The 27,859-nt window shown below is 43.8% G+C and overlaps 1 protein-coding gene across 2 annotated transcripts; it reads left to right on the forward strand.

Moving 5' to 3' along the window:
• On the forward strand, positions 1-27,859 carry Cldn18 (claudin 18). Of its 2 annotated transcripts, none has more exons than XM_052189299.1 (5): positions 1-220; positions 21,985-22,149; positions 22,740-22,857; positions 24,897-25,007; positions 27,688-27,859. In XM_052189299.1, the coding sequence occupies exons 1-5, from the start codon at positions 1-3 to the stop codon at positions 27,857-27,859; spliced, it is 786 nt and encodes a 261-aa protein (XP_052045259.1). The 2 variants fall into 2 exon arrangements, with proteins under 2 accessions (XP_052045259.1, XP_052045258.1); XM_052189298.1 differs by lacking the exon at positions 1-220 and adding an exon at positions 8,704-8,923.

Here is a 27,859-nt window from a genome sequence, read left to right on the forward strand (position 1 = left end):
ATGTCGGTGACTGCCTGCCAGGGTCTCGGGTTTGTGGTTTCACTGATCGGGTTTGCGGGCGTCATTGCAGCCACTTGTATGGATCAGTGGAGCACCCAGGACTTATACAACAACCCAGTGACCGCTGTATTCAACTACCAAGGGCTCTGGCGGTCCTGTGTCCGAGAGAGCTCTGGCTTCACCGAGTGCCGAGGCTACTACACCCTGTTGGGGTTGCCAGGTAAGGACCATAAGGTGGCTGGGGGTAGCAAAGAGGCAGCAGACTGTGCCGGAGACACCTGGAGAGGGCCTAAAAAGCAAGAGAAGCTAGGATTCCACTTTAATGGGAACAACAGTCACTACCACAGTGGTTGGAATAGAAGTATAAAGAGAGGAACTTTCTGGAACTGTTGACACTTCTGTTCCTTTAGTCTGTTGGTGTCCAATTCTCCCAAGGACACAGTTTTCTAATCTTACACAAGCAATGGCATGGTCTCAACCATTGAAGAACAAAACGGAGGAGAACCAGACACTAACCACTTTCTCCCTGTAGAGCCAAGAGTCCCCTTGCTGAGTTAGAAACCATGTATCTCCTGAACAAATTCTATATTCAGGCCTCCTGTGCCTGTCTCCAGTTCCAGGAATTCTGAAGCTGTCAGCAAGAATAGAAACAGGACATGAGAAAGGCCCGAAGGAAAGAGCCATGGTTCTCAGGGGTGCATTGGATGGGCCAGGGCTTAGGGATCGGGGAAGCTCTGACCTCCAGGTATCTGATCTCCAGAAAGTATTGGTCTCCAGGAACAGGACTCCAGACCCTCACAGGGCAGGAATGTCTGCCTAGCAGATGAGTTCAGCCATGAGGGGAAACTGTTGTCCTTCCCCAGATTGGCAAGTTAGCCATGTAAGATTGTAGGATCTGTGCCTACTAGATTGGTCTTTTTAACTTGAAAAGAAATCAAGTCAGAAGAGAATGATGAAAAACGGTTTAATTTTGCTTATTTGTCCCTCCCATGGATACACATAGAGGTCTTACTAAGGGAGCTGATCTAAGTTGACTATTGTAGGAAGGATTGGAGACAGCACAGGGTCTTCCCTAGGTGGGACTTGCTATTTGACCACAGGGTCAAGACTTAAATACCCAAAAAAGGAAGCAAGAGAAGATGACAATTATAGGGAGCTTTGTCCCTTCATAGACCCACCGTTTGTACAGTGACACCATCCCAACAGTTGACACCGAGATCCTATCCGAATGGATTTGTTTTACAAAATGTCTGTGGCCACAAGATATCTGAAGCCTGGTGCTTCCTTGTAGTGGGCTTGCCCATCTGAGGAAAGACTGCCGTGGCATTCCTGAAATCTAGCTCCAACACAGTTATTTCTAGAATCAGATGGACAAAGTTCTTTACTCTGCACTCTGTATTCCCGTTGTTAGTGCTGCAATCGGGTCTGAGGAAAAAGCAGGTGTGAAATGAATGCAGTCAGCACCGACAGACTGACTGCCAGGCAGCCTTCAAGTTTAGGCCCTGTTGCCACAGGGTGAGCAACGTCCTTCCAGCCAAAATGGTCTTCAACAATCTGGAACATCAGTTCTCTGACCCCTGTAGACATATTGGGAACAATAGAAACAGAAACTATCTATGACTAGGCAGAGAACCCAGGCCATTACTGCTTGAGTTTCTTTTTCATTGTCCCTGAAAGGAAAGCACCAATATTTTAAAGTTTCCACAAGAATGCAAACATAGTCTCAGGCTCAGCAAGAAACTCTTGCACACAACACAGCCCTCCAGAGCAGTGGTTCTCAACCTTCCTAATGCTGCAACCTCTTAACACAGTTCCTCATGTTGAGGTGACTCCCTTAACCATAAAATTACTTTCATCGCTACTTCATAACTATAATTTTGCTACTGTTTTGAATCACAATATAAATCTCTGTGTTTTCTGATAGTCTTAGGTGACCCCTGTGAAAAGGTCATTTCTCCCCAAGGGGTCATGACCCACAGGTTGGGAACGACTGCTCTAAAAGAACTCTAGGCATAGGATTGCCCATTGCCTTCCTAGAAAAAGAGGCATTTTACTAGACTCACAGCCGGAGGTCAACCTGTTCCAAGGTGACTGGGTGTAGACAAGATTCCTTCTTGGGGGACACAAGGAAGGAAAAGCGAACCCTTTGGTTCTCTCACCCAGATAGAAATCATAGGGGACTAAACAGTCCCATAGAAATGGTGGCATTAGAAGAAATATTTATTCATTCAATGAGCATTTCGGGAGCACCAACATATTTCAAGCTTTCTGAGTGGGATCACATAATTATCAAGGGACTTGAAAAAGCTAGAGACAACCAGTAAGTAGACACATGTGGCTTCCTACACTTTAAGGTGTGTATTTTTCTTGAGGGTCATCCTGTGAGTTCGGGGATATTTTACTCAGTAGTAGGAAAGAGCATTGTCTCCTAGGTCTCCTGGTCACTAGCAAAACTGTCTCCCAATGTTTCCGAATGTCCTAAGGGGTGAGGGCTCGTCTCTGGTAAGGACCACAGTGTATAGTAGATGACACATACAGAATATCAGGTACAGACCACAGAGGAAAGCTACACAGATGAGCTTCTCCAGCTGAAGGCCACAAAACAGAACAAAGGCACCAGTGTGGCAGAGGGGGTTGTAGGAAGTGGCAATGTGGGTGGAGACAGTGAAAATAAACAGAATGCAAATTTTGTGGGGGGGTAGGTTTTTTGAGACAGGATCTTACTATGTAGCCTTGGCTAGCCTGGAATGCCGATGTAGACCAGGCTAGCCTCAAAGTATAAAAATCTGCCTGCCTCAAATATATGAAAATGTCAAAGAAGAAATCTAATTAATGAAAAATAACAATCCAAAATGTTCACTGTACAACTATTTCAATAGTCTGTTCACTATTTGTGTGTCATCATTTTATAAAAGTTTGGGTCATATGTATTAGATCTGTGTAATCATGCCTTTAGTAGACTATTTTATGAGGTTGTATTAAAGGCAATCATTTCATAAAGAAAGGAAGGATGGAGGGAGGGAGAAAGAAAGAAAGAAAGAAAGAAAGAAAGAAAGAAAGAAAGAAAGAAAGAAAGAAAGAAAGAAAGAAAGAAAGAAAGAAAGAAAGAAGGAAAGGAAGGAAGGAAGGAAGGAAGAAGGGAGGGAGGAAGGAAGAAGGGAGAGAGGAAGGAAGAAGGGAGGGAGGAAGGAAGAAGGGAGGAAGGAAGGAAGGAAGGAAGGAAGGAAGGAAGGAAGGAAGGAAGGAAGGAAGGGAGGAAGGGAGGAAGGGAGGAAGGGAGGAAGGGAGGAAGGGAGGAAGGAAGGAATGAAGGAATGAAGGAAGGAAGGGAGGAAGGGAGGAAGGGAGGAAGGGAGGAAGGGAGGAAGGGAGGAAAGTAAAGAGTTTTACAGACAGGGAGACTCCTATCTGAGAAAAGACAATGAGGTAAGAGAGAATGGAAAGAAAAGGTTCTGTGTGATAGGGGTGAGGGGAGGTGGGTAAGAGGAGGAGGGTTGGGAGGAGGGTGAGAGGAAGAGGGAGCCACACAGTGCAGCCATAGGCCACAATACTTAAGGAGTAACATTTATAAACAGTTGATAGGAGTCAAGAGGAAAAGGTAAAAATGTCTTGCCAAGGTGACATTTCTTAAATTCTTCAGATTCCTTGTGAGAATGTTATTAAAACAGTTATTTGTCTTTGACTAATATAGAATGTAACAATAGTGGATGTCTCAATCCTTGCTGTGTGCTGGGCATTATTTTAAGAAATCAGTATATATTGGTATATATTTTACAGTATTATATATTCATTGAATTAAATAGCTTATACCTTAATATTTTCAACAATCCTATGAAATAGGAACTCTTGTTTGCTCTGTTGCACAGACTGAGGAGACAGAGGCACAAAGAGGTTAAAGAATTTGCTAAGTGGCCCTGCAGTATGAGTGGCAGGTCAGAGCTCCCAGAGCTGCTTTCTGCAGAGCCTGGACCCCTCGGTGTCACAAGACTTCTAATCAAAGACACAGGGGTTTCTCTCCAACAGTTTGACCGGGTACTTATCAATGAGAAGATGCGAGTGAGGAATGTTTAACTGCTTTTGTTTAGTAATAAGGAAGCAATGGTCTTTGTTATTCTATATCAGATATTCAACACAATTTTAATGCATCCATAATTAGAGTTGTGTTTTGCCACAAGGATGCACAAACAGATTAATGGAACAAAAGCTAAAAGACACAAATATGGGTTTCATGGAAGGTGCAGGAGGTTTTACAAAACACAGGGGGAAAGGGGCTATTCAAAAATGCTGCAGAAATTATTGAGTGGGGTTTATAGGAAGAAAATGGAATTATCAACCATCACATACCAAAATAAATTCAATATTAATTAAATGTAAAAATACATTAACTAGGACTGGAGAGATGGCTCAGCGGTTAAGAGCACTGACTGCTCTTCAAGAGGTCCTGAGTTCAATTCCCAGCAACCACATGGTGGCTCACAACCATCTGTAATGGGCATTTGATGCCCTCTTCTGGTGTGTCTAAAGACAGTGACAGTGTGCCCACATATATGAAATAAATATGGCCTGAGCGAGAGGGGACAGGAAAAAAATACATTAACTACTCTTTAAATATTTTTAATTAGAAAATAATGTATAATGTTTTTACCTCTTGTGTGGAAAATATTACTCTAAGAATAAAAATAACAGAGAAAAACAAATTAATTCATTTGGCTGCATCATTCAACAAACACTTAATTGAGCACATATGTGCCAGACACTGAAAGACACATAAAATAGAATACATTGCTATTTTTTTCCAGAACTGGAAATGAAGCTAAAAAGCCACTAATGTGTTTGTTGTGCTTACTGCAGTAGAGTGTGTTGCTGCAGTTAATGAAGAATTCACATAAGTTGATGGTGAAAGACGTTTAAGTGTTAGTGAATAAATGAACGAGCAGTGCAGACCGACAATTCAAGAAAGAAAAAAACTGCTTCATAAGGCTTTTGTTGTTGTTGTGAGTTTCTCTCTGTATGGCCCTGGCTGACCTAGAACTCAATTTATAAACCATAATGGCCTTGAATTCAAAACCCACCCAACCCCCAAGTGCTGGGCTTAAAGGTGTGCTCCATCTCACTCAGCCCAAAAGTTTGTTAAAAAAAAAAGAATCGGAAAGGGGATACCATTTGAAATGTAAACAAAACAAATATCTAATTTTTTAAAAAAAGATAAAAAAATTAAATTAAAAAAAAACTTGAGGGCCTCTGGGTCAGTGGAAAGGGCTCAGTAGTAGAAGTGCTTAGTGTGCAAATATCTGAGTTCAGTCCCTGGTCTCATGCTGAGGGAGAGAACTGACACTCTTGGAAGTTGTCCTCTGACCACCAGAAATGCATTGTGTACACACACACACACACACACACACTCCAAACCCACACTAATAAACTTTTAAGTGCTCAAACTCTGGAGATAAAGAGACACAAATTAAAACAAATGATCATGTATAACTTACTAATTTTACGATGTAGGTGAAGGTACAGCACTATTTAGCCTTTTGTTTTTATTTCATATATGTGAGTTGTTTGCCTTCATGTATGCCTGTGCTCCATGTGCTTTTGATGGTCTCTGAGGGCCAGAAGACAGATCCCCTGAAACTGGAGTTACAGGCCATTGTGAACAATCATGTGGGTTCTGGGAATCGAACCCTGGTCCTCTGGAAGAGTAGGCAGGCCTCAACCACAGAACCATCTCTTTAGCTCCTAGAGCAATCTTTTTAAATATTGATGTTGGGAATAGAATGTATGGGGAGATGTCATTTACATAAAGGAGATATTTTAATACTTCACACTCTTTGGCAATTTAGTTCTCCTAAGAGTCTATCTTAAAAGAGTGACTAGAAATGCTGGGGAAAAGTTACATGCTAAGTGTTTACCATTACATCGCTTCTATATAAAAGAAAATTAGAGGAAGATAAAAATCCAAGTACAGAGAAAAGAAAATCTTTATGTGAATAGCACTGAGTCTGTGCAGAGGACTAGTAAGTTATACAAAGTATCCTTGCAAGAGCTTTGAAGACAAAGCACAACAAGATGGGAATAGCAAATTATCAAACACATCATACCTTTCCCCCCTCTCCCTCCCCATCCTCTCACATCCCCCACCCCACCCCCACCCCACCCCACCCCGGAGACAGGGTTTCTCTGTGTAGCCTTGGCTGTCCTGGAACTCACTCTGTAGACTAGGCTGGCCTCGAACTCAGAAATCCGCCTGCCTCTGCCTCCCAAGTTCTGGGATTAAAGGCGTGCGCCACCACTGCCCAGCAAACACATCATATCTTGACCATGTAAATTGTAATCTGTTTACCAATATTATTCATCCAGAGAACTAAGAAAGTATAACCAATAGTTTGTCTGGAGTTTTAAAATGTAGGTGATTTGTTTAAATGACTCCAAATCTTCTATTACAAATACCAAACACTTTTAGAATCAGAAGTTCAGTATTCAATGTAGTGGCTTTTTGAAATTAATAAGCGTGCTGGTTATTCTCCTAGCTAGTTGAACTAATACCTACCTATAATGTTTTCATTGCTCTCCGGGTCACCGTTCTTGCCAAATTACTCAGTGGCTGTTATAACTGAAAAGTTAAGAAAACTGGGAGAATCATTTCTCCAGGGCATGCAAAAAATTACATCAACACCTAGCAAGGCACTGGCTGAAGTGGCATGGAGCTGGGTTTAATCTGAACACTAGGTGATTTCCCCGAGGATGTCAGCAAAACATCTCGCTCCAGTCTAAAGATTATTAAACAAAGTTGTACTGAAGCTATTACTGTAAACAGGATCAGACCCAGGGATTGAACTCAGACAGGAATACGTGGTCCACCTTAATAACACCTGTTCTCACAAACAGGAACTCAGATTCTCCTCCGTGGACCACCAGTTACTCTCTGGCAGAGATGGCTAAAGCAGAGGTCACTGGGTCAGAGCGCAGAAACCACACCCACCCAAAATGTAAAATTTTTCACCTTCCAAGTGTTTTAAACATATCCTCTAAAGTGTGTAGAGTTATAATTTCTCTCTTTTCATTCAGATTTGTGTAGGTAGATTTAGCTTTAGTATATCACTTAAATTTAATTTTTTCTTTCCCAAAAAATGTCCATTGCCACATTTCAACCAAGAAAGAGAGCATATTACTTAAATAAGGTTCCCTCCACAACTTTAAAAGTCAGGACAAAACATCATAGAGAAACTGCTACAAATAAGAATAGATAAATCAATTTTTTAATCTATTTTCAACCTATTTTGGTAGCATTACAACCAATGTTCAGGAAGAATGAGTGGCAAACCAGATAGCTGAGAACCAAGCGCACAGAGCTCTGTGGGAATGACAAATATGGCCTCTGGTAGAACCGAGGCTGGCAATGCCCAAGAAGCAATGTCAAGAATGAATCTGGAATACATTCCACCAACATTATTCAACCTAATCGATCAATCTCAATCCCCCAGCAGAAGCCAATAGCATTGGCGTGGCCTTGTATCTCAGCTCAGCGGCACTCAGAGTTCCTCATTTGTCACGACTGGCTCACCCCCTCATTTGGATTGTTCTGATTCATGCTTCATTCACCACAAACACCAACCACAGAAAGTAGTGTGCAATCAAGGAGAGGGTTACCCGGGAAGACCATCCATATTAACTATTTTTATGTGTTTATTGGATGTAACACATGTTTTTATGTGTTACACGTGTAACACATGTTTTTATGTGTTACACATGTAACACATGTTTTTATGTGTTAAAGCTCTGGGACTAGGGGCTGGGTGCATCCAAGAGAACATTGAAATATGGGCTGGCTTCCTAGAGAAGTTGCCATGGCTAGAGACATGGTGGACAGTGAGAAGAAGTGTAAGTGTGTGTGTGTGTGTGTGCGTGTGCGTGTGCGTGTGCGTGTGTGTGTGTGTGTGTGTGTGTGTGGTATTTGTACAGTTCCGTTTTATGAGGGACAGCTCCTTGGGCCATCCCAATACCTGCAGATCAAGGGTACAGCTCTACAACCTGGCTTCCTGTTCTCAGCTTCGCTTGTTCCGGTCTCTCGATGTGGAGATAGAGGAGTTCTAGTCTCGAAGTAAAGGGTAGGAACCACCACTGCTGCCTCTTATAGTACTTGTGGTTCAAGACATTTGGACAAATTCCTTTTCTACCTCATTCTTCTCTTTACCAATGAAATAATAGCAGCTGCCCTGGCCTTTGGGGATCAGAACAGAAAGGTGGCCTAGAAGCATGAGGAGAATGTATTACAATCTGAATTATGATAGAGGCAAATGGGTGTATCCGGGGATGTTTTGTTATAGATAAAGTCAGCCTTGGTGGTCTCTCCTCCTGCTCTCACGGGAGGGGACAAACTTTGATTTCCCCAGATGGTACATGATGGGCAGAGGCAGAGCCAGGAGGGCCTGGAAGAGGGGAGAGTCGGTTTGTCCAGTCTGCTCCACGTTCCAACCACCCAGGCTGCAAAGCTCAACCAGACAAGTGCCTCTTGGGGCTGCTTCCCCAACAAATGAAAACCATGCCCTTGAAGCGGGAGTGAAACTGAACTATCTAAGGAAAACAGTATGAGCAAACACCTAGCTGAGAGGAGCTTCTGATTAAGAGCGCTCCCCAGCGAGGCAGTGCCCTTTCCCAGCAGGAGGGTGGTGGCTTGCTCCTGAAAGCCTCCGACCAGCAGCTGAAGCCATGGCCACCACCACGTGCCAGGTGGTAGGGCTCCTCCTGTCCCTCCTGGGTCTGGCCGGCTGCATAGCCGCCACTGGGATGGACATGTGGAGTACCCAGGACTTGTACGACAACCCGGTCACCTCCGTGTTCCAGTATGAAGGGCTCTGGAGGAGTTGCGTGCAACAGAGCTCGGGGTTCACCGAGTGCCGGCCATACTTCACCATCCTGGGCCTTCCAGGTAGGAGAGGTGATCGAGGGACAGGAAAGGCTGAGGGGCTGTGCATCCTCAAGAATCTCAGGGCTGAGCAATCGGGCCTTGGGTGTGACCATGGTAGCCCTGGCTCCCAATAAAAGTGTGAGTAAGAGAATTTGGTACTGCGTCAAAGGGAGCAGTGGCCGCATAGGAGATAGGAGAATTTATACAGCATCCAGAGAGAATAGGCCTAATATAAGGACATGCTGGTAAAGGCTAGTTCAAACCTTGTTGTTTAAGGAGAACATAAATGGTTTCCTTCCATTAGCCAGAGACTCACTTCTGCCTGAATATACTTCAGAGTAGGAGGGAGGGGGTATTTTGTTATAGAAAGAAAAATTTATTGAGAGTGACTTCAATTGTACTTTCAGTTTATTTTTTTAAAGCAAGATCTCTGTGAGGTGTAAAAATACGATCATTATCATTAAATTATGATTTCCTTTCTCTGCATTTGCAATTAAAATACCTGCTATACTTGCCCTAAATGCAAGAGTTGTCAGATTATAATATTTTAACAATGTGTAGAATATAACATATGACAGCATTTCACCTTTGAAGGTGAAGTGGAATTTTGCTTCTAATATGGATAATTATTTCATGCATCGTAGAGAGTCTGCATTCTTGATAACATACGAACTCAATTTTTACTTAACAAAACAGCAAAGCCATAGGTGTGGCTTTGATTCTCTGAAGCAAGCCCCTTTTAAAGAGATAGATGACACAAATCTACAAGATGGTAAGGGGTTTCAGAGTCCTTGGAATGGAATTATAAAAAGCAATTCAATGAGTCCCTCTTCGTTTTGAGGAGTATGGAGAAGTGTCAGGGTGGTCGTGCAGGGTCACGGTCACAGACTGGATGAGAAGCCTGAACAGGGAAGCAAGGGAGGAAGAAATAGCCAGGGGGAAGAAAAACAGACTGGGAGAGATTAAACTATGCTGACAGGATCGGTCATGGGGAGGATGCAAAACCTGGATTGCTGCATGGCTAACCACACCCATGCTAAAAAAGACTGAGATCATATTCACGTGTTACCAAGGTGTCTGTCCCGTGCTCAGTGCCCTCTTTCTAGCACCCACCAAACACTGCCGGCCACGTGCTTTCTTTTTTTTTTTTTAATTTTTTATTTTCTATATTCTTTGTTTACACTCCAGATGATTTCCCCTTTCCCAGTTCCCCACTCCCCAAAAGTCCCATAAGCCCTCTTCCCTCTGCCCGTTCTCCGATCAACCCCCTCCTACTTCTCTGTCCTGGTAATCCCCTACAATGCTGCACCAAGCCTTTCCAGGACCAGGGACCTCTCCTTCCTGCTTCTTGAGAATGATTTGATATGTGAGTAGTGTCTTGGGTATTCAGAGCTTCTGGGCTAATATCCACTTATCAGTGACTGCATTCCATGTGTGTTCTTTTGTGATTGGGTTACCTCACTTAGGATGATATTTTCCAGATCCAACCATTTACCTAAGAATTTCTTGAATTCATTGTCTTTAATTGTTGAGTAGTATTCCATTGTGTAAACATACCACATTTTCTATATCCATTCCTCCACTGAGGGACATCTGGGTTCTTTCCAGCTTCTGGCTATTATAAATAGGGATGATATGAACATAGTGGAACATGTGTCCTTATTGCATGCCGGGGAATCCTCTGGGTATATGCCCAGTAGTGGTATAGCATTGTCCTCCGGAAGTGTTGTGCCCAGTTTTCTGAGGAACCGCCAGACTGATTTCCAGAGTGGTTATACCAGCTTGCATTCCCACCAGCAGTGGAGGAGTGTTCCTCTTTCTCCACATCCTCACCAACACCTGCTGTCTCCTGAGTTTTTAATCTTAGCCATTTTGACTGGTGTAAGGTGAAATCTCAGGGTTGTTTTAATTTGCATTTCCCTAATCACTAATGATGCTGAACAATTCTTAAGGTGCTTCTCAGCCATTCAAAGTTCTTCAGGTGAAAATTCTTTGTTTAGCTCTGTACCCCATTTTTAATAGGGTTATTTGGCTCTCTGGAGCCTAACTTCTTGAGTTCTTTGTATATATTGGATATTAGCCCTCTGTCAGATGTAGGGTTGGTGAAGATCCTTTCCCAATTTGTTAGTTGCATTTTGTCTGCTTGACAGTGTCCTTTGCCTTACAGAAACTTTGTAATTTTTGTATGTAAGGTTCCATTTGTCAATTCTTGATCTTAGAGCATAGGATAGCTAAAACTATTCTCAACAGTAAAAGAACCTCTGGGGGAATCAGTGTCCTGGACCTCAAGCAGTATTACAGAGCAATAGTGTTAAAAACTGCATGGTATTGGTACAGTGACAGGTAGGTAGATCAATGGAATAAGGTTGAAAACCCAGAAATGAACCCATACACCTATAGTCACTTGCTCTTCGACAAAGGAACTGAAAACATCCAGTGGAAAAAAATAGCCTTTTCAATAAATGGTGCTGGCTCAACTGGAGGTCAGCATGCAGAAGGATGTGAATTGATCCATTCTCAAGTCCAAGTGGATCAAGAACCTCCACATAAAACCAGACACACTGAAACTAATAGAAGAGAAACTGGGGAAGACCCTTGAGGACATGGGCACGGGAAAAGGCCACGTGCTTTCTATCATAATGTCTGCTCCGAACCTTCCAAGCCCAACTCACCCACGTGGCTCAGTCTCATGGCAGCACCTTCGAGTCTGTTCTGCTGTGGGATCCTTTCTCCCCACACTGAGAATCTTCTCCCCATTGCCATAGCGCTACAAAACTTACTTCCACCCATGTTCTGGAGGTCCTTTGTCTTCCTGTCTGGGAGCCTGCTCTGCTAGCCTGGGCTCCTGCCCTCCTTTCCTGGGAAAGGTCTTCTCGTTTCTTTTCTTTTCTTTTTTACCATTTTTCACTGATTTTTATTCGTCTGGATGTGTTGCTGAATAAATAGCTACTTAATGAAAGTTTGTTTGACTTGAAAAGCATTCTTCTTTCATAGAGAACCGAATAGAAAAATTTTGCTTATAAAAACATAGGGATAAGAGCGACAATATAATAGAAAATATATTCATGATATTTGGAAACCATTCCAGAGTTTACAACATGATGAAGATGAGGAATAAGTCAAAGAAGTAAAGAATTGTTTGCAATATATGACCAGGATCAGAAATGTTGAACGGACAACTTAGTTTCTGATTTTACCATTTACAAATCTAATCCAGAACAAGATGTTAGTTTTTGTCTTTGCTTTCTCAGAGGATAGTTTAAAAACAAAGACTAAGATATAGAAATGAAGATATAATAATTTTTACAAGTTATGTTAGAAAAGTAGCTGATTGGGTCTTCTAACCACTGTCAAGTTCTGTCTCCTTCCTAGTCACTGACAACAGAATTAAAAGACTATGTTTTCTCACTACTTCCAGACAACCTCATCCCCCTCCTGGGTGTGGTTTTGATCCTGTGTCCTAGCTTATCTGCTTCTTTGACCACAGCACAGGGCTTGGGGTGATTCTTCCAATCCTTGGTCTCCTACACATGATAAGCCCCAGGTAATTTCCATGATTATTCCTTGCCTGATTGTCAAGTAGACATGAGACTCTAACACAGGAGCCTTTCCGCAACCCACTCCTGCCTTCTCTGCTCTGTCTCTCTAAGGATTCTGTTCCATCCTGTTCTTCTCTCTCTCTTCCTTGTGGTCTCTGGCCCAGCTGTCCTGATTCTCTCCTTTCACCACCCTCAACTTCCCTTTCCACAAATCTTGTCTGAATCTTTCCCACATCTTCAGATTTCATAGGATCCACAAACCAGAGCAGTCCAAGAGGATGCTCAGAGCGTTGAACCCTCCTGCCCTTTGACTATGTTCATGATCTAAGCAGTGGCTCTTGCATATCTCAGCGTACTCAATGAAAAACTGGCCTGTGGCCACCAGTAAGTCCTGGTGGAGGGGACATGGGCGTGTAGCTATGTCAATGAAAAAGCAGTGGCTCGGATGGTTATTTGACATGGATGTTAGCAGGAGCAGTAAAAAAAATGATTGTTCAGTGGTGGGGGAGGGGGCCTGAGTCTGAACTTTGGACTATTAACTTCATTAGTTATACATTTGTCCCATTAATCTGTGTGTTAATACCCCGTGAACCAGTGCAAGAGTCTCCTCCCAGGTCTGAGCATAGGCCCTAGTAGGGAGGTTATTCAGCAAACAGTTGATAAATTAGGCTGAACTGAATAATTAGAATTTAATTCAACGGTTGTGTAAAAAATTACAGATAAGAAGTTTCCTCTCCCAAAAGGCAGAAGATTGATTTTGCCTTTGGTCTATACTTTTGATGTTGTGTTTCCATGTGTAGAAAATAACCTGGTCCTTCTCCTCTTTCTGAAGTAGACACTTGGTCACCCAGTCTCGTTATCAATAAACATCTTCTGCATACTTACTGCATATTGCATGGACGAGAGTAGTTAATGCTAGCTGCTTCAACAATCACTACACAATTCAGTAGCTTCACACAATGTAAATTTGCCATCTGCCCACGTGAAGTCCATGGGAAAGATTATGGATGTGCTACTCGGCCAAGGCAAGAGAAAGTCGTGAAGGCAGCACATGAGCTCTTAGACGTCAGCCTGGCAGTGACATGTGTCACCTCCACGTAGAAAGCATTGGCTAGAGCTAGACATATGGCCCTGAACAGTGAGAGATGTGGGGCTTACAGTTACTTGGCTAAGCACTGATCACCTCAGCCACAGGGAGTCTTTGAGTAGGAACTGTCCAGGCTGTGGGCTACCCACCATGCTAACTTCCCAACACCCCCTTCTGCTTTCTACGTCATTGGTTTTGGTTTGTTGTTGTTTTGTTTTGTTTTGTTTTGTTTTGTTTTGTTTTGTTTTGTTTTGTTTTGTTAGCTGGTTGTGGTTCTTGCTTTGTTGGACACAGATCCTAGGGCCAGGCCTTCGTACTCGCTAGGCAGCTGCTCTCCACTGTGTGGGTTCCTAGGCTCCCTTCCATACTGATCTCAGTTCCGCAAAGCGGGTAATTCCTCAGCTGCACCATGGTCAAGAGAGGCATATACTCACGTTTTCAGCAAATATTGCTAAATTCCTCTGCATGTGATATGTTGTCTGATACAAGAGTATGGTTTCAGAAGCAGACATTTGATGGGAGTGGCCAGGAATCCAGAAGGAGGAAGGGTTGGAAGAAAAAAATTCCTCCTCAGGACTTACTATCAGATGGGTGTAAATACGGCCATGGAGCAGAGACTCAAGCTTCTTCCCCAAAGACTTTTAGATGAAAGGAGGGGAAACTTGGTGATACCTTATTCCGTGTCAAGCCAGACAGGCAGCTTCTAAGAGAAAGCCCAATTACCGCCATAAAAAGGCTCTGAGCTGTTTCACACTTGCCAGTGAAGGGGTAGGGGGATAGGAGGTGAGGAGTGGGGGGCGGGGTCCTGGGCTATGTTGAGTTTTAGGACACAGTGGGCAAGGACTGCAACGATAAGTGTCAAGGTCCCATGGCAATGGACTTCGTGCTGCTGTTCTTCTTCAGCTCTGTGTGCCTGACAGCTGATTTCCTCTTGCTATGCTCCCGTCTACGCAGCAGCATGCAGTGCTCAGAAGGAAAGGGAGTGGCCATGCTCTGGGCTGCACAAAACTCCCAGGGAGACATGGACAGCCGTGTTCTTAAAACTTAGGAACTGAGAGGAAGGAGAAGGAATATGGCCAGAATCACAGGGACAGGCGATGGCCACACAGCCATCTGGATAGCTGAATGGTTTTTCTGAACCGTCCTTTCCTCCTGCCTGGCCTGGCTCTAGTTCCAGCTGGGCATGGGCTTTTTGAGTCCTGAAGAGAGATGGCCTGGACTTAAGGACAATAAGCATAAAAGATACTTCATCACCCAGGCCCCTTTTATAGCACAATTAACTGTGCACATGAGAGTATTGTCCCTATCCAGAGGGTGATATGTGCACAATTTCCACTACATCCTAGATACAGTGCAACAGCAAAGCAAAGATTGCTCAGCGAGCAAGAGATAGAGAGAGCCACTTCTACCAAACCCATGCCACTGCCGCCATGAAGACACTACAGTCAGATACTACTTGCTTGATATGTTTGCAGACGTTTGGACCATGTTTGGGGCAATGGCAAGCCCTAGGGTTAGAGGCAGGTATGTAAGTGATATCTTGGCCCCTCACATCTCCTGGCTTAATTTTTCCCAACTATAAGGTGTGTATGTTAAGAGCTAGACAACCTAAGCCAGCTGTTGGCATTGCTAAGTCATCACTGTGGCCATCCCACCCAAAATATTCAGAGTAAAGGTGACTTAGGGTGCTGATCTTTTTCCTCCATCCCCGTCACACCTGTGGCCTGGGTCCTTCAGTATTTCTCAGCCCTGTCACAGGGACTAAGAATCTTGGGGTTTTCTGAGTGTGAGAAGTTTCAGCTCCATGCTTCTGCGTCACTGCCTAAAAGCATCCACCACTGGAGAACTACAGAGTTTCCCATCAACCAGTGGATCACATTTAGAGACACAGAATGAGAGGTTTCAACCAACCAACATTGAACCCAAAAACCTACAAGGGAAAAAATATGACTGTTCTGAAGAATCTGTTTCTAAAATTGTGCTGCTCGTTTCTTCCTGAATGTGTTCTCATGAAGTCCAGTGCTCGTGCTCACATGAAACCAGCTGGTTACAAAAGAACATAGTCCTAGGAGACGGAAGATTCCATTGGTCAAAAAGTTAAGCTGGGATCTGGGAGTACCTTGTGGTTCCTAAACAAACAGAAAGAAAGAAAGAAAGAAAGAAAGAAAGAAAGAAAGAAAGAAAGAAAGAAAGAAAGAAAGAAAGAAAGAAAGAAAGAAAGAAAGAAAGAAAGAAAGAAGGGAAGGAGGGAGGGAGGGATGGAGGGAAGGAAGGAAGGAAGGAAGGAAGGAAGGAGAGAAAGAAAGAAAGAAAAGAGGAAAAAGAAAAAAAGAAAAAGCACAGGGTGCCTTTTACTATAAAGACAAGCATTCCAATGTTGATATATCATTGTACAAATGAAGGAGATGTCACAGGGAGCTAAGCCCACGTCTACAAAGCTCCTGAGGACCTGTAACTTGGGTTAAAATGAGGCCACTTGCCCCGATTTCTCAAGGAGTAAAGCTGAGGCTTAAGGACCAGACTTCATGCTCAGCTTGCTGCCCTGGTGGTCCTGGGTCCAGCTCCTACAAAGTGGCAAGCCTGGGGCTGGTCTTGCCAGGATACAGCATCTTTTCTTGGTGGGAAGGCTAGTCCCTAGAGTTATATAGCTGGGTCTCACCTGAAAGGCTAAGACTGTAACAGAAGTCAATAGACTGGGAGATGTATGAACAGCAGCCGCTCTGCTTATCTCTTACCGCTCTGGAAGCTGGGAAGTCCAAGGGCAAGGTGACAACAGATCCAGTTCCTCCAGAAAGATGCGACCTTTTGCTGTGTTCTCACACAGGGAAAAGGAAGGAAGGGCCAAAGGTAAAACCAGACTTCCTTGACCCCACAGTTAAGACCTGTCATTCATAAGATTGAGCCCTCCTTTCAAACCCCACCTCTTTATACTATTTATAACTATTGTATTGGGGATTGAGTGCATTTGGCTCTTCTGTTCACTGATGGCCAGATCCTGTGTCCCAAGCCCCCACATTGTCTGCGCTTTTAACTCTCCTTGCTAACACTAGGTCCAGCCTCCCTCTTCTCAGCCATCTATTTCTTTTGCTCACACAATCACACAATCTTGGCAGTTTTATCACATGTTCATGTATAGTTTGTACAAGCCAAAGCCAGGTGGAAATGGTTCTTTTAGGGAAACAGAGTAAACTGATAGTTCGAGCCTGGCTTAATTTGATGCAGATACCAAGTGATACCCCGTCCTTGTGACATCTTTCTGCAAGAGACATCTTTATTTCAAACTCCAGAGTTGAGGGACCTGCATCCTTGAGGTCAAATGACTTACTCGGGGAGACTCAGCTGGCATCACAGCGTGGCAGAATTCCAGAGACATGAGGGCCTTCTTTTGGTTTCTTGAGCTCTTTGGAGAACCCAGGTTTGCTTTGTTCTGAAACTTCCCCTCTGAGGTCAGTCACAGACTCCCCCTATGCGGTCTCCCCCTCTATCTCTTCCTGCCCCCAGCCCAAGACCCAGCTACCTGAAATTGTGGGTTCTTTCTCTGTTCCTCCAAGCCCCAGCACATGGGCCTTTGGTTCTCAGTGAACTACTGTCTTCACAGAGGTACTTTGAAACCAGCTCAGTGCTAACAGCTCTGGGCACTCTTTCTGCCTTGAGCATCCCTCAGGACCAGTGTTACACTTTACTCTAAAAGTCTTACACTGAGGAACAACCCAATGACAGGCTCAGAATGAGGCCAGGCCATTGTCATTTCACTAAAGGTTCTGGGCATGCTCGGATGCAACCAAGATTGAGCCCCACACCTTGGTACCCCTCACCCTTCAATCCACAGTTACTCTTCTGAATGGGATATTTTGCAACAGGGAGGGGAACTCTGAGTTCCAACCTTTCTGTTTGCTTTTATCAGCCCAGAGTCTTGCCCGCCCTTCTGACTGATAAGGCTAATTATTCACTGGGAAGAATGTTACAGTCACACCTTTGGTGCAGGGAATTAGATTACAGAGCCTGCTGATTCATAGCTATCATTGAACAAGCCTGTGCCGCTTGATCAAAATATCAAATAAGAGACTCAGTGGCAAAAGAGAAACCTATGGATCTGGGTAATTTTTCTGTTTCTGTCAATGGAGAAGGGTTTGGATTCCAGACGGTAGACTCTTCATGCTAAAAGGAGAGCTCAGATCATCTTCTTGTCTCTCTAAGATCTTTATAGATGGTGCAGCACTTGTCCACCCACTTTTGGTACCTGCTTCTGTCACAGTAGGGATTTCTAAGCAGAGAAGACCTCGGTCCATCCATTCAAGCCCAGGTTCCTAAACCCCAAGTCGCAAATCAGTGTTGTAGCCCCTCAAACCGCACTGAGAAAAGGAGGCAGAAGTAATGAAGAGGTTCTGAAAAATAAGAAGGAGCTCAGGGGCGTGCTGGAACCCTAACTCAAAGCAAGCTCTGCCCACATCGCAGGTCAAGAAAGAGCAAACAAGAAGGAAGAAGCAGAAAGCCTAGCACAAAAGCTGATGTGGCAGTCTGCCCAGGGCTCCAACCCCCAGGGCTCCCGAGGCACACCAGCTGCCACTCTCCCTGCATTTTTGCCTTCTGCCTGGCAGCCCGCCCCCACATTGTTCCTCATCCAATAATATCAGAGACAATAATATGCCCCTGACACAGCATGCATGAGCTATGTTCCTGGGAACAGATTATTAAAGCCACTCAGTGGAGTCAGGGGCTTCATCCTTGTTCAGGGTGGAAGAAATGTAACTTCCATGGGATCAGCAAAAGGATCGCCTTCATCCTATTGGTTGGTTGATTGGTTCATTGGGGCTCAGTTGACTCTGCTCAGTGATTCTGGTTGTTTTATCTTAACCAGATGCTTGGTCAAGTGTGTCTCAACACGAATAAATTATGTTGGGTTTTTTTTTTTTTTTTTTTTGGTAGCTTAGGATTTGAAAGATCAAAGCTAGAGCAGTTTTTTAAACTTTTAGTAGGATCCTAGGTAGACTGAAAACTTCTAAGAGGCCAATGGGAACAAGACTGAGGTGATGTCTCCAGTCCTTTTTTCTCAATCGTCCAGTTTCTTGATGCTAAAGTATAAAAGCAGAACAGCCTGAGGATATTTATTTCCAGAGGGTGTGGGCTATTTTACAAATGTCCTCTGAGTCACAATTCTGAATCACAAAATCACTGTGTCTTTTAACTGTGTGTGCAAAAGACAACCAGGTCACACCATAGGCTACTGTCACAATGTTCTCTGGCATTTACTCAGCTAGAGGATTCCCAAGGTAAGGAAAAATATAAGGCTCAGGATTGTGGAAATAGCTAATCTCAGAATGTCAAAGCCTTGAAGACAGTTCATTTCTCCGGAAAGTTCATTTCTCTACAGTGTCTAGGAGAAGTTTTGCAAAAAAATTGAGCTCTAAGTATTTGATAAAAGGAAGGCTGGCCTGGTGGTGAGCACCTGTAATCCCAATACTTGGCTGAAGTAGAAGGATTTCTGTGAATTCAAGGCCAACCTGGACTACATAGTGAGTCCAGGGCTATCCTTGGATACATGATGAAATTCTTAACCAAAGAAAAGCAAAAGAAAAAAATCCCTAAAAAATGATGAATGAACAAATTCATAGACAAATCTGTCGAGACATCATTAATTCATGGCTACAATGGTTTAGTGTGTGCTGCCTCTAAAAACACAAAGATAGAAACAAATACACCTTTCGTTGGCATGTGTTTGCATTGGCATTTAAGGAAATGACCAATGTGTTTGTTCCTGTTGCACGGTCAGCAAAGCCAATGGGTGTGGCTCTGAGATACAGGTGCAGCAGAAGAACCGAATCATATTTTAGGAGTTAACAGGTCTTAGTGCCCCTTCAGTGCTCCTGTGTTCTTTGTGTCTCGCTGGAGTTGTCAATTACACTAGCACAGAACCCAACTGCAGCCTCAAGATGTCAAACTTCTTAGTTCTCCTAAGAATGACTAGATGGACGGCTCACAGAAACTTGTACTGGAAATGTACCTGCTGGTGAGACCATGCCTGGTGAAAGTGTGGTCTTACAGAACACTCCTCTCAGCAGAGAAGCAAAGTTAGAAATCAACCTCAAGTTCCTGAGGGAGAAGAGAATTAGAACAAGGGAGATGGAGGTCTACACTGTTGAGCTAGAGTCTGTGGGATGTCATCTCAGTCAGCCAAGAGCCATGATAAGAAGGCCACCAGAGTCATAGTAAGAAGGCCGCCAGAGTCATAGTAAGAAGGCCACCAGGGAGTTTTTCTGCTGTTTCTTTTTCTACTCCCAAATTTGAATTTTACCTGGAAATTATTAACTGGTTTCACTGATACTAAGAATAACATCACTTTCATGTGACTCCCTCATCTTTAAAACATTGTAGGACCTAGAAGTCTCCATACATCTCTAATTGGCTCCTGATTTGGTGCCTTGGGAATAAGCAGTAGTGTGACCCATGGTGGGACTTTGTTTCTCTTCTCTAAGAAGAAATATTTCCCAGGAAAATGACTCACCAAGATGCTACAGCTAGTTATCTCCCCCGCATCCCACAAGAAGGGAGATAAGGACTCTTTGGGAGGTCCCTACTAACTCAGAGATGTTTATAGTGAGCATTTGGTGCTTATATAATTAGGAAATAATTTTGATGGTTTCAAACAAAAGAAGAAAAGATCTTTCTATCTGCCCTCTAACACTGAAGTGTAGGATGTGGTGCCTGTGGTTGTGACATCCTATGATATCGCATCCCCTCCCATCAGCAAGGACCTTTAGCAATGATCATGTTTGGAAATTGTCCAACAATTGGATTTTTAAAGAATAACACCAATGAAAACATCTTGCATAATTAGAATCTCCTGATTTCAAATAAGAGTCTCAACAGGAATGAGTTTCAAAATGTGTTTTTTTTAACATAATCGAGCATGTGTCCTTATTACATGCTGGGAAATCCTCTGGGTGTATGCCCAGGAGTAGTATAGCGGGGTCCTCCCGTAGTATCATTCCAAGTTTTCTGAGGAACCACCAAACTGATTTCCAGAGTGGTTGTACCAGCTTGCAACCCCACCAACAGTGGAGGAGTGTTCTTCTTTCTCCACATGCTCGCCAGTACCTGTTTTCTCCTGAGTTCTGACTGGTGTGAGGTGAAATCTCAGGGTTGGAGTTCTATTTATAATAGCCAGAAGCTGGAAAGAACCCAGATGTCCCTCAATGGAGGAATGGTTACAGAAAAATGTGATATATATATACACAATGAAGTACTAGTCAGCCATTAAAAACAATGAATTCATAAAATTCTTAGACAATGGATGGAACTGGAGAATATCATCCTAAGTGAAGTAACCCAATCACAAAAGAACACTTATGGTATGCACTCCCTGATAAGTGGATATCAGCCTAGAAGCTTGAAATACCCAAGACACAATTCACATATCAAATGATGCCCAAGAAGAAGGAAGGAGAGGCCTCTGGTCCTGGAAAGGCTCAGTGCAGCAGTGTAGGGTAATACCAGGACAGGGAGGCAGGAAGGGGTGGATTGGGGAACAGGGGGAGGGAAGAGGGCTTATGAGACTTTCAGGGAGGGGGGAATCCAGGAAAGGGGAAATCATTTGAAATGTAAATAAAGAATATATCGAATCTAAAAAATGAAAAAAGAAAAATAACAAAACAAAATGTGTTTTTTAATGATGTCAGAATAACTCCTTGATCCCAAGGGGGAAAAAAAGGTGTTTAGCCCTTTTAAGTAACGGTATGTCTCTCCATATTTCATAAAGTATTCACTACTGAAATTCCATACCCAATGTGGGGGTCTTGGTGAGTGACTGTTGAGATGATTTACTGTCTTTCAATAATAAAATGGAAACTGCGTTGGGCATATCTGGAGGTAAGGTCACTATAGCAGGATCCAATAGGACATAGAGCAACAATCAATTCCTAGAAAGGGGACACTGTTGATAAACTGTGGTTGTGTTGAAAGGCTCAATATATAAAAAAAATAAAGTATTGTTGGTATAGTCTTGGTACGTCAATTACTTCATGCCAGACTTAGTGCTGAGTTTCTCAGCAATTTGCTCAGATCCTATGCAAAGAGAAGCAGAGTGATGTTTGGGTTACTTGAGTTTCCTGGCAACGGGGTAAATAACTTGTTGGTCACGTTAGACAAATGTTTCCCCTTCCTGGGCTCTGATTATCAAATTTTGAAATGATACTAACAAATATCCAGAGCTCTCTTAACAGCACTCCGCCATAATTCTCTCCTTCTTTGGGCATCTCTAAGCGCATCCTTCTTCCCTCTGAGGAGTTTACAAGTGATGCCTCTTACATTTCCCACAACTCCACAGTTTAGCACAGTGTCAAAGAAAACAGTTTACAGTCTTGAAGTCCTCAATGATTCAGCACTGGTTAATCGGGGTTGCTGTGTTTTGTCAGCATAAACCTTCTCGGTGTAGTTATGGTCTGCCCGGTCCTCTACAGCTATGCTGCAAGCGGTACGCGCCCTGATGATTGTGGGCATCGTTCTCGGGGTCTTCGGTATCCTCGTGTCCGTCTTCGCCCTGAAGTGCATCCGCATCGGCAGCATGGATGACTCTGCCAAGGCCAAGATGACTCTGACTTCTGGGATCCTGTTCATCATCTCCGGTAAATAGATTCCCCACTCTCGTGCACCTGCAGATGTTAGAACAAATTATCCTGATAGAAGAGAAGTGATCCCTCCCCATGGTTGAACAGAGCTCCGGGTGTTTCACACTGGGATTCAAGATCTGAGCATGTGTAAGCCAAATTATACTCTACAGAACTGTAGTCAGTTCTGAGGTCCCTCTTAGCTGCCATCAACACTATAATAAGAGTGTCTCCCCTAAGGCAAGCATGGGCCTGGGCCCTTAAAAAGGCATTCTCTGGGTGAAACTCTAGAAAGTGCTTTTAAGGGAAAAGCTCTCGACAATAACCAAAGATCAGCCCCCAAATGCTTGGGTTAGTTGCCTTTGGCCCCACGGTGTGTAGAAGTATCTCTTTCTATGCCCACACACACACATGAATCCTTCCAGAATTAAGTAAGTACCTTGCCCACTGTCTTGCACCAAGTAGGAGCTCAGTAGTCAGTGGTTGGTTAGCCATTCTGTTACAGGAGTGGAATACCTATTCTACAGTCTTCATCTGAACTCATTTCGGCATAAACTGCCACAGAAACATTGCGATCCTTTAAGCTAGCTCTTGTTCTTCGCCCACAGGAATCTGTGCAATCATTGGTGTGTCTGTGTTTGCCAACATGCTGGTGACCAACTTCTGGATGTCCACAGCTAACATGTACAGCGGCATGGGTGGGATGGTGCAGACCGTTCAGACCAGGTAACCTCCTAGTCCACTTACTGGTGATCCACAGTGAATATTGTAAGAGGATGATTACACCGTGTGCTTAATGTGACTGTCAGTGCCTGAAATAGCAAACATTTATCAGAGGCAGCCATGCCGTGCCGTAACTCAACAATGATCTGTAAATTCATAAACTTCATTTCCCATGAAATACCCTTGCTGATACGACTGGAGGCTGATCTGGCATTTGCCCTGAAATACAGTGACAGTTCGCAGTATTTATCTAGCATGCTTACACGGGCCCCATTGTGGCAGCAGTACGGCAGGCCTAACTGACCCGCCATGTAAATGAGCATCAGCTTAGACCTACTGTCCACAATGGCAGCTTGATGGGACCAGGGAAAATATTCAGGAGAAAGGAGTACAGTGCCATACAGGTGAGGAAACTGATATTTCCTCCTGTGCTGCTGCCTCTCTCTCTCTCTCAATCATTTGTTCCGCAAATATATTGAACACCAGCTGTGGCCCAGGCAGAGATCAGAGGGCAAGAGGCAGTCAAAGTCCCCACTCGTGTGGAGGTCTAGGAGATGGAGATGAAACCTCGCTATACCTGGAGGGGAGCAGGACCTTTCTTTAATTTTTGAAATTTTATTTCTTTTTATTCTATGTGTGTGAGTGTTTGCCTCTCTATATGTATATTTACCACATTGTGCAGTGCCTAAGAAGACCAGAAGAGGGCGTCGCATCCCTTGGGGATGGAGCCACAGATGGTTTGGCACTACCATGTGGGTGCTGAGAATTGAACCCAGGTCCTCTGGAAAAGCAGCCACTAAGCCATCTCTCCAGCCACAGAAAAATGTTTAATGGAAAAGCAATATCAATACCTATATTTGGCAACATCAATACCTATATTTGTTTAGCCCAAGTATCAGATTGATGCATTTCATCAGTAAGCACCAGCCAAAATGCAAAGGAGAGTGGTGTGAATCCCTGTACATGCAAGGGACTGGTATTCTCCAGCCACCCAACAAGAGGAAAGGACAAGGTATGGAGATGATACAGCCACCATGATCTGACTCTCTGGAACTCGGGCCCCAGTCTTGTGTCTCCTTTGTTTCAAGACTGAATAGGAACGTGATCCCAGAAGCTGTGATTATTCCTCTCCATGTCTCTCCTGTAGTCTCTCGGTTAGAACGACCAACCTGGGGCTGGAGAGATAGCTGGAAGGTTAAGAGCACTGACTGTTCTTCCAGAGGTCCTGAGCTCAATTTCCAACAATGACATGGTGGCTCACGACCATCTGTAATGGGACCCGATGCCCTCTTCTGGTGTGTCTGAAGACAAGTACAAAGTACTCGTGTGTGTGTGTGTGTGTGTGTGTGTGTGTGTGTGTGCGTGTGTGTGTGTGGATAGATAGATAGATAGATAGATAGATAGATAGATAGATAGATAGATTGTAGATAGTAGATAGATATATGTATATGTATGTATACAATATTCAAAAAGAAAAAAGGAAGGCAGGAAGGAAGGCAGAAAAAGAAAGAAAGAAAGAAAGAAAGAAAGAAAGAAAGAAAGAAAGAAAGAAAGAAAGAAAGAAAGAAAGAAAGAAAGAAAGAAAGAAAGAAAGAAAAGAAAGAAAGAAAACTTAGAAGTCACTGATCAAGTCATTCCTGCTTGCGTGAGACTTTCTTAATTTTAATCCTAGGAGTCTCACATCCTTTGAAAGCACACTCTCAGTGACCTAAAGTCCCCCATAGGTTTCAACTCCTAAAGGTCCACCAACTCTCAATAGTACTGCTTTGGACACCAGCCTTTAATGCCTGGGCCCTTAGGGAAGAGTTGCTATGTAATGCCACTGAGGTAAGTTCCACTAAGAAACTCAAAATACCAAAACTCCTTCAGAAGCAGCTTGAGGGTGGCACCATCACTCTTAAGGGCCTTCTGGCCAAGTGTGGCAAGCCTCTCATTGACCAGCAGAGAGACAATGGGGTCTAAACAGGTATGGGCATAACCGGAAGCACAGGGAAGACCCTGGAGGGCTTGGACGACTGCATTCACAGCATCTCCCCTCTCAGGTACACCTTTGGTGCAGCTCTGTTCGTGGGCTGGGTCGCTGGAGGCCTCACACTAATTGGGGGAGTGATGATGTGCATCGCCTGCCGTGGCCTGACTCCAGATGACAGCAAGTGAGTCCTCCCGTGAGTGCTCCCTCTGACATGGGAATGCATCTAGAACTTCAATGTATACTTGGTAGCCAGAATAATTGGTCCACATACACGGAAGAATGACATTGGCTGAGGGACTGATGAACTTCCCCCTTTATAGGGAACCTAAGAAATAGAATGAGATCCCCCAGGGAATGTTTAAGGGATAGTCTTTGAAACTGGGGTGGGTTGGTGGGGGGTAAAGGTAAATTTCTCTAAGTTTCTTCCAGTTCCAACATTTCCTAGCTCTGTCACCCTACACTGCAAGAGATTTTTGCATCACTACCACCTGTAGAGATATTCAGCAACATATGAAAATATTTGATTGCTTCAGTAATGGTAGGGAAAAGTGAATCTGGTTTCTAGTGGGTATATGTCCAGGGTAGACATCCAGAAATGCACAGGACCAACCCTCACCACAAAGAATCTGCTTCAAAACATCAACAGCCCTGCTTGTGCAGAAACTCTGCTCTGAACTTTAGTCAAGGCCCTGGGATTGGTAGAGCCAGATCGTGTAAAATGAGTAATTTTAGTATAAATGTAATCGGTGAATTAATCCAGTGACTGTATTGGGTTGGGTTTTTTTTTTTTTTTTTTTTTGGTTTTTGGTTTTTGTTTTTACCTTTGCTAGATTCCAATAACCACACAGAGAAACTCAGATTTATTTCAAGCTGCACCTCAATACCTGGGCATTTAAATGATTTACCATAACCCTCCATGCTCATCTGGCTATGAACCAGCCATCTACAAGATGCTTGCCCTTTGCTTTTGTTCCAGCTCTCTCTGCTTCAGATGCGTCTTCCCATGGTGTCTTCTCAAAGCCTCTACCCGTGGTCTCATTCCAACCTCTCCTCTCCTCTCCTCTCCTCTCCTCTCCTCTCCTCTCCTCTCCTCTCCTCTCCTCTCCTCTCCTCTCCTCTCCTCTCCTCTCCTCTTTTTCTTCTCCTCCTCCTCTTCCTCCTCCTTCTTTCTTCTCTCTCTCTCTCTCCTCCCTCCTTCCCAGCCATTGGGTGATCAGCATTTATACAAACTTGAAACGGGAAATTCTTGACATAGACATTACAATGCGTGTCCAGATTGAAACAAGAGATGACAGCAGAGAAATCAGTATCTGGATAACAAGAGCATCTGAATAACTCATCAGCCTTTACACAATGCTTAAAAACATTACGCCCACAGAACTGTGTGATGGTTCTAGTACTCACCAGCCCAGTAACCACAACAGGTACTTTTTGCTCTCCCGGCCTCCCAAGCACATTAGGACTCTTACAGCACAACACCTTACAGCAGCTAGTTTATAAACAAAAAAATGTATTGATTATGGCTCTAGTTCTGGGAAGTCCAAGACAAAGACATTGGAATGGGTATCTGGTAAGAGCCCAATCTGTGCTGCCAAGATGAGGCCTTCCTGTATTGTCTGCAGGAGAGGAAGACTGCTCACATAGGAGAAGGAATGGGAGGGCAAGGGAGAGGGCACCTTTAACCTGGAGCCTTTTACAAAACACAAATCTCTCAAGGTTTGATCATGTCTCCAAGGCCTATTCCTCTTTTTTTCCTGTTTTCTTGAGACAAGAGTTTCCTCGTGTAGCCCTAGCTATCTTCGGACTCACTCTTGTAGACCATGCTGGCCTCAAACTCAGAGACCCACCCACCTCTGCCTTCCAAGTGCTAGGATTAGAGGATTAATCGCCCCAAAAGCCCATTTCTTAGGGTCATCATATTGTGGGATTAAGTTTCCTGTGAATTTTTGAGGCACATCTTCACACCACAGTAACCTCTGATACCTTGTCCATGACACAAGCAAATTAGAAATTACACAGATGAACATCTCAACTGACAGATTCCACGCTTCTTTGTCAAAACAAGATCCCACCGGACATTGTCACCTTCATTTTAATTAGCAGAAGCAACTTTGTAGTCAATAACAACCTTCTTCTTAACATACACATGTATAAGACAGACAGACAGGCAGAGGTTTGTTTTTTTTTTTTAGGTTAGAACCAAAACTACAGGTTTGTAATGCTAGCACTGAGGGGTTGGAGGCAGGGGCAGTCAAGAGTTCAAGGCCATCTTCAGCTACATAGCAAGTTAGAAGCTCAACCTGACTTATGTGAAAGAAAGAAAGAAAAGAAGGAAGAAAGGAAGGAAGAAAAAGAGAACAGGAACAGGCCAACATTATTTAAGTTTGCATAAAACATAAGATCATGGCAGGTTTCAATATGACATTTCCAGATGTGTGTCTGGTTTTGCCCTTATTTCTCTCATCACCCCCACATTTCCCATCTCCCCTCCCTCCTTGCTGATCCCCTCTGTCCATCCAATAGTCCTCCCTCCTGCTTTCATGTCACCCGTGCTCCATCACTCTCTTGGATATCTTTCTTCTCTTGCTTTAAATCTCTCCCCGCCCCCACCAAATCTCCTCTCTTCTTTGAAGCCCTGATGTAAAAGCAAGACATTCTGCTCCACCACAGAAAACCTAAGGACATAATGACTAACTACCTTGGTCTGATCAAGACTACCATACCTCTTCAAACACTGAGCTGTCCCTGCTAAGACAGAAACAATCAGGAGTAAAGTCAGTCCTACTAAACGCACCGGTGTTCATGGATTATGTCCCCCTACTAATCGCACAGTGCTCATGGACTCTTTCCTTCCCTTTCAGCTTCAAAGCTGTGTCTTACCACGCCTCTGGCCAAAATGTCGCCTACAGGCCTGGAGGCTTTAAGGCCAGCACTGGCTTCGGGTCCAACACCAGAAACAAGAAGATATACGATGGGGGTGCCCGCACAGAAGATGACGAACAGTCTCATCCTACCAAGTTCGACTATGTGTAG

The sequence above is a fragment of the Apodemus sylvaticus genome, chromosome 7 (assembly GCF_947179515.1).
Source record: "Apodemus sylvaticus chromosome 7, mApoSyl1.1, whole genome shotgun sequence".
Lineage (NCBI taxonomy): Eukaryota > Metazoa > Chordata > Mammalia > Rodentia > Muridae > Apodemus > Apodemus sylvaticus.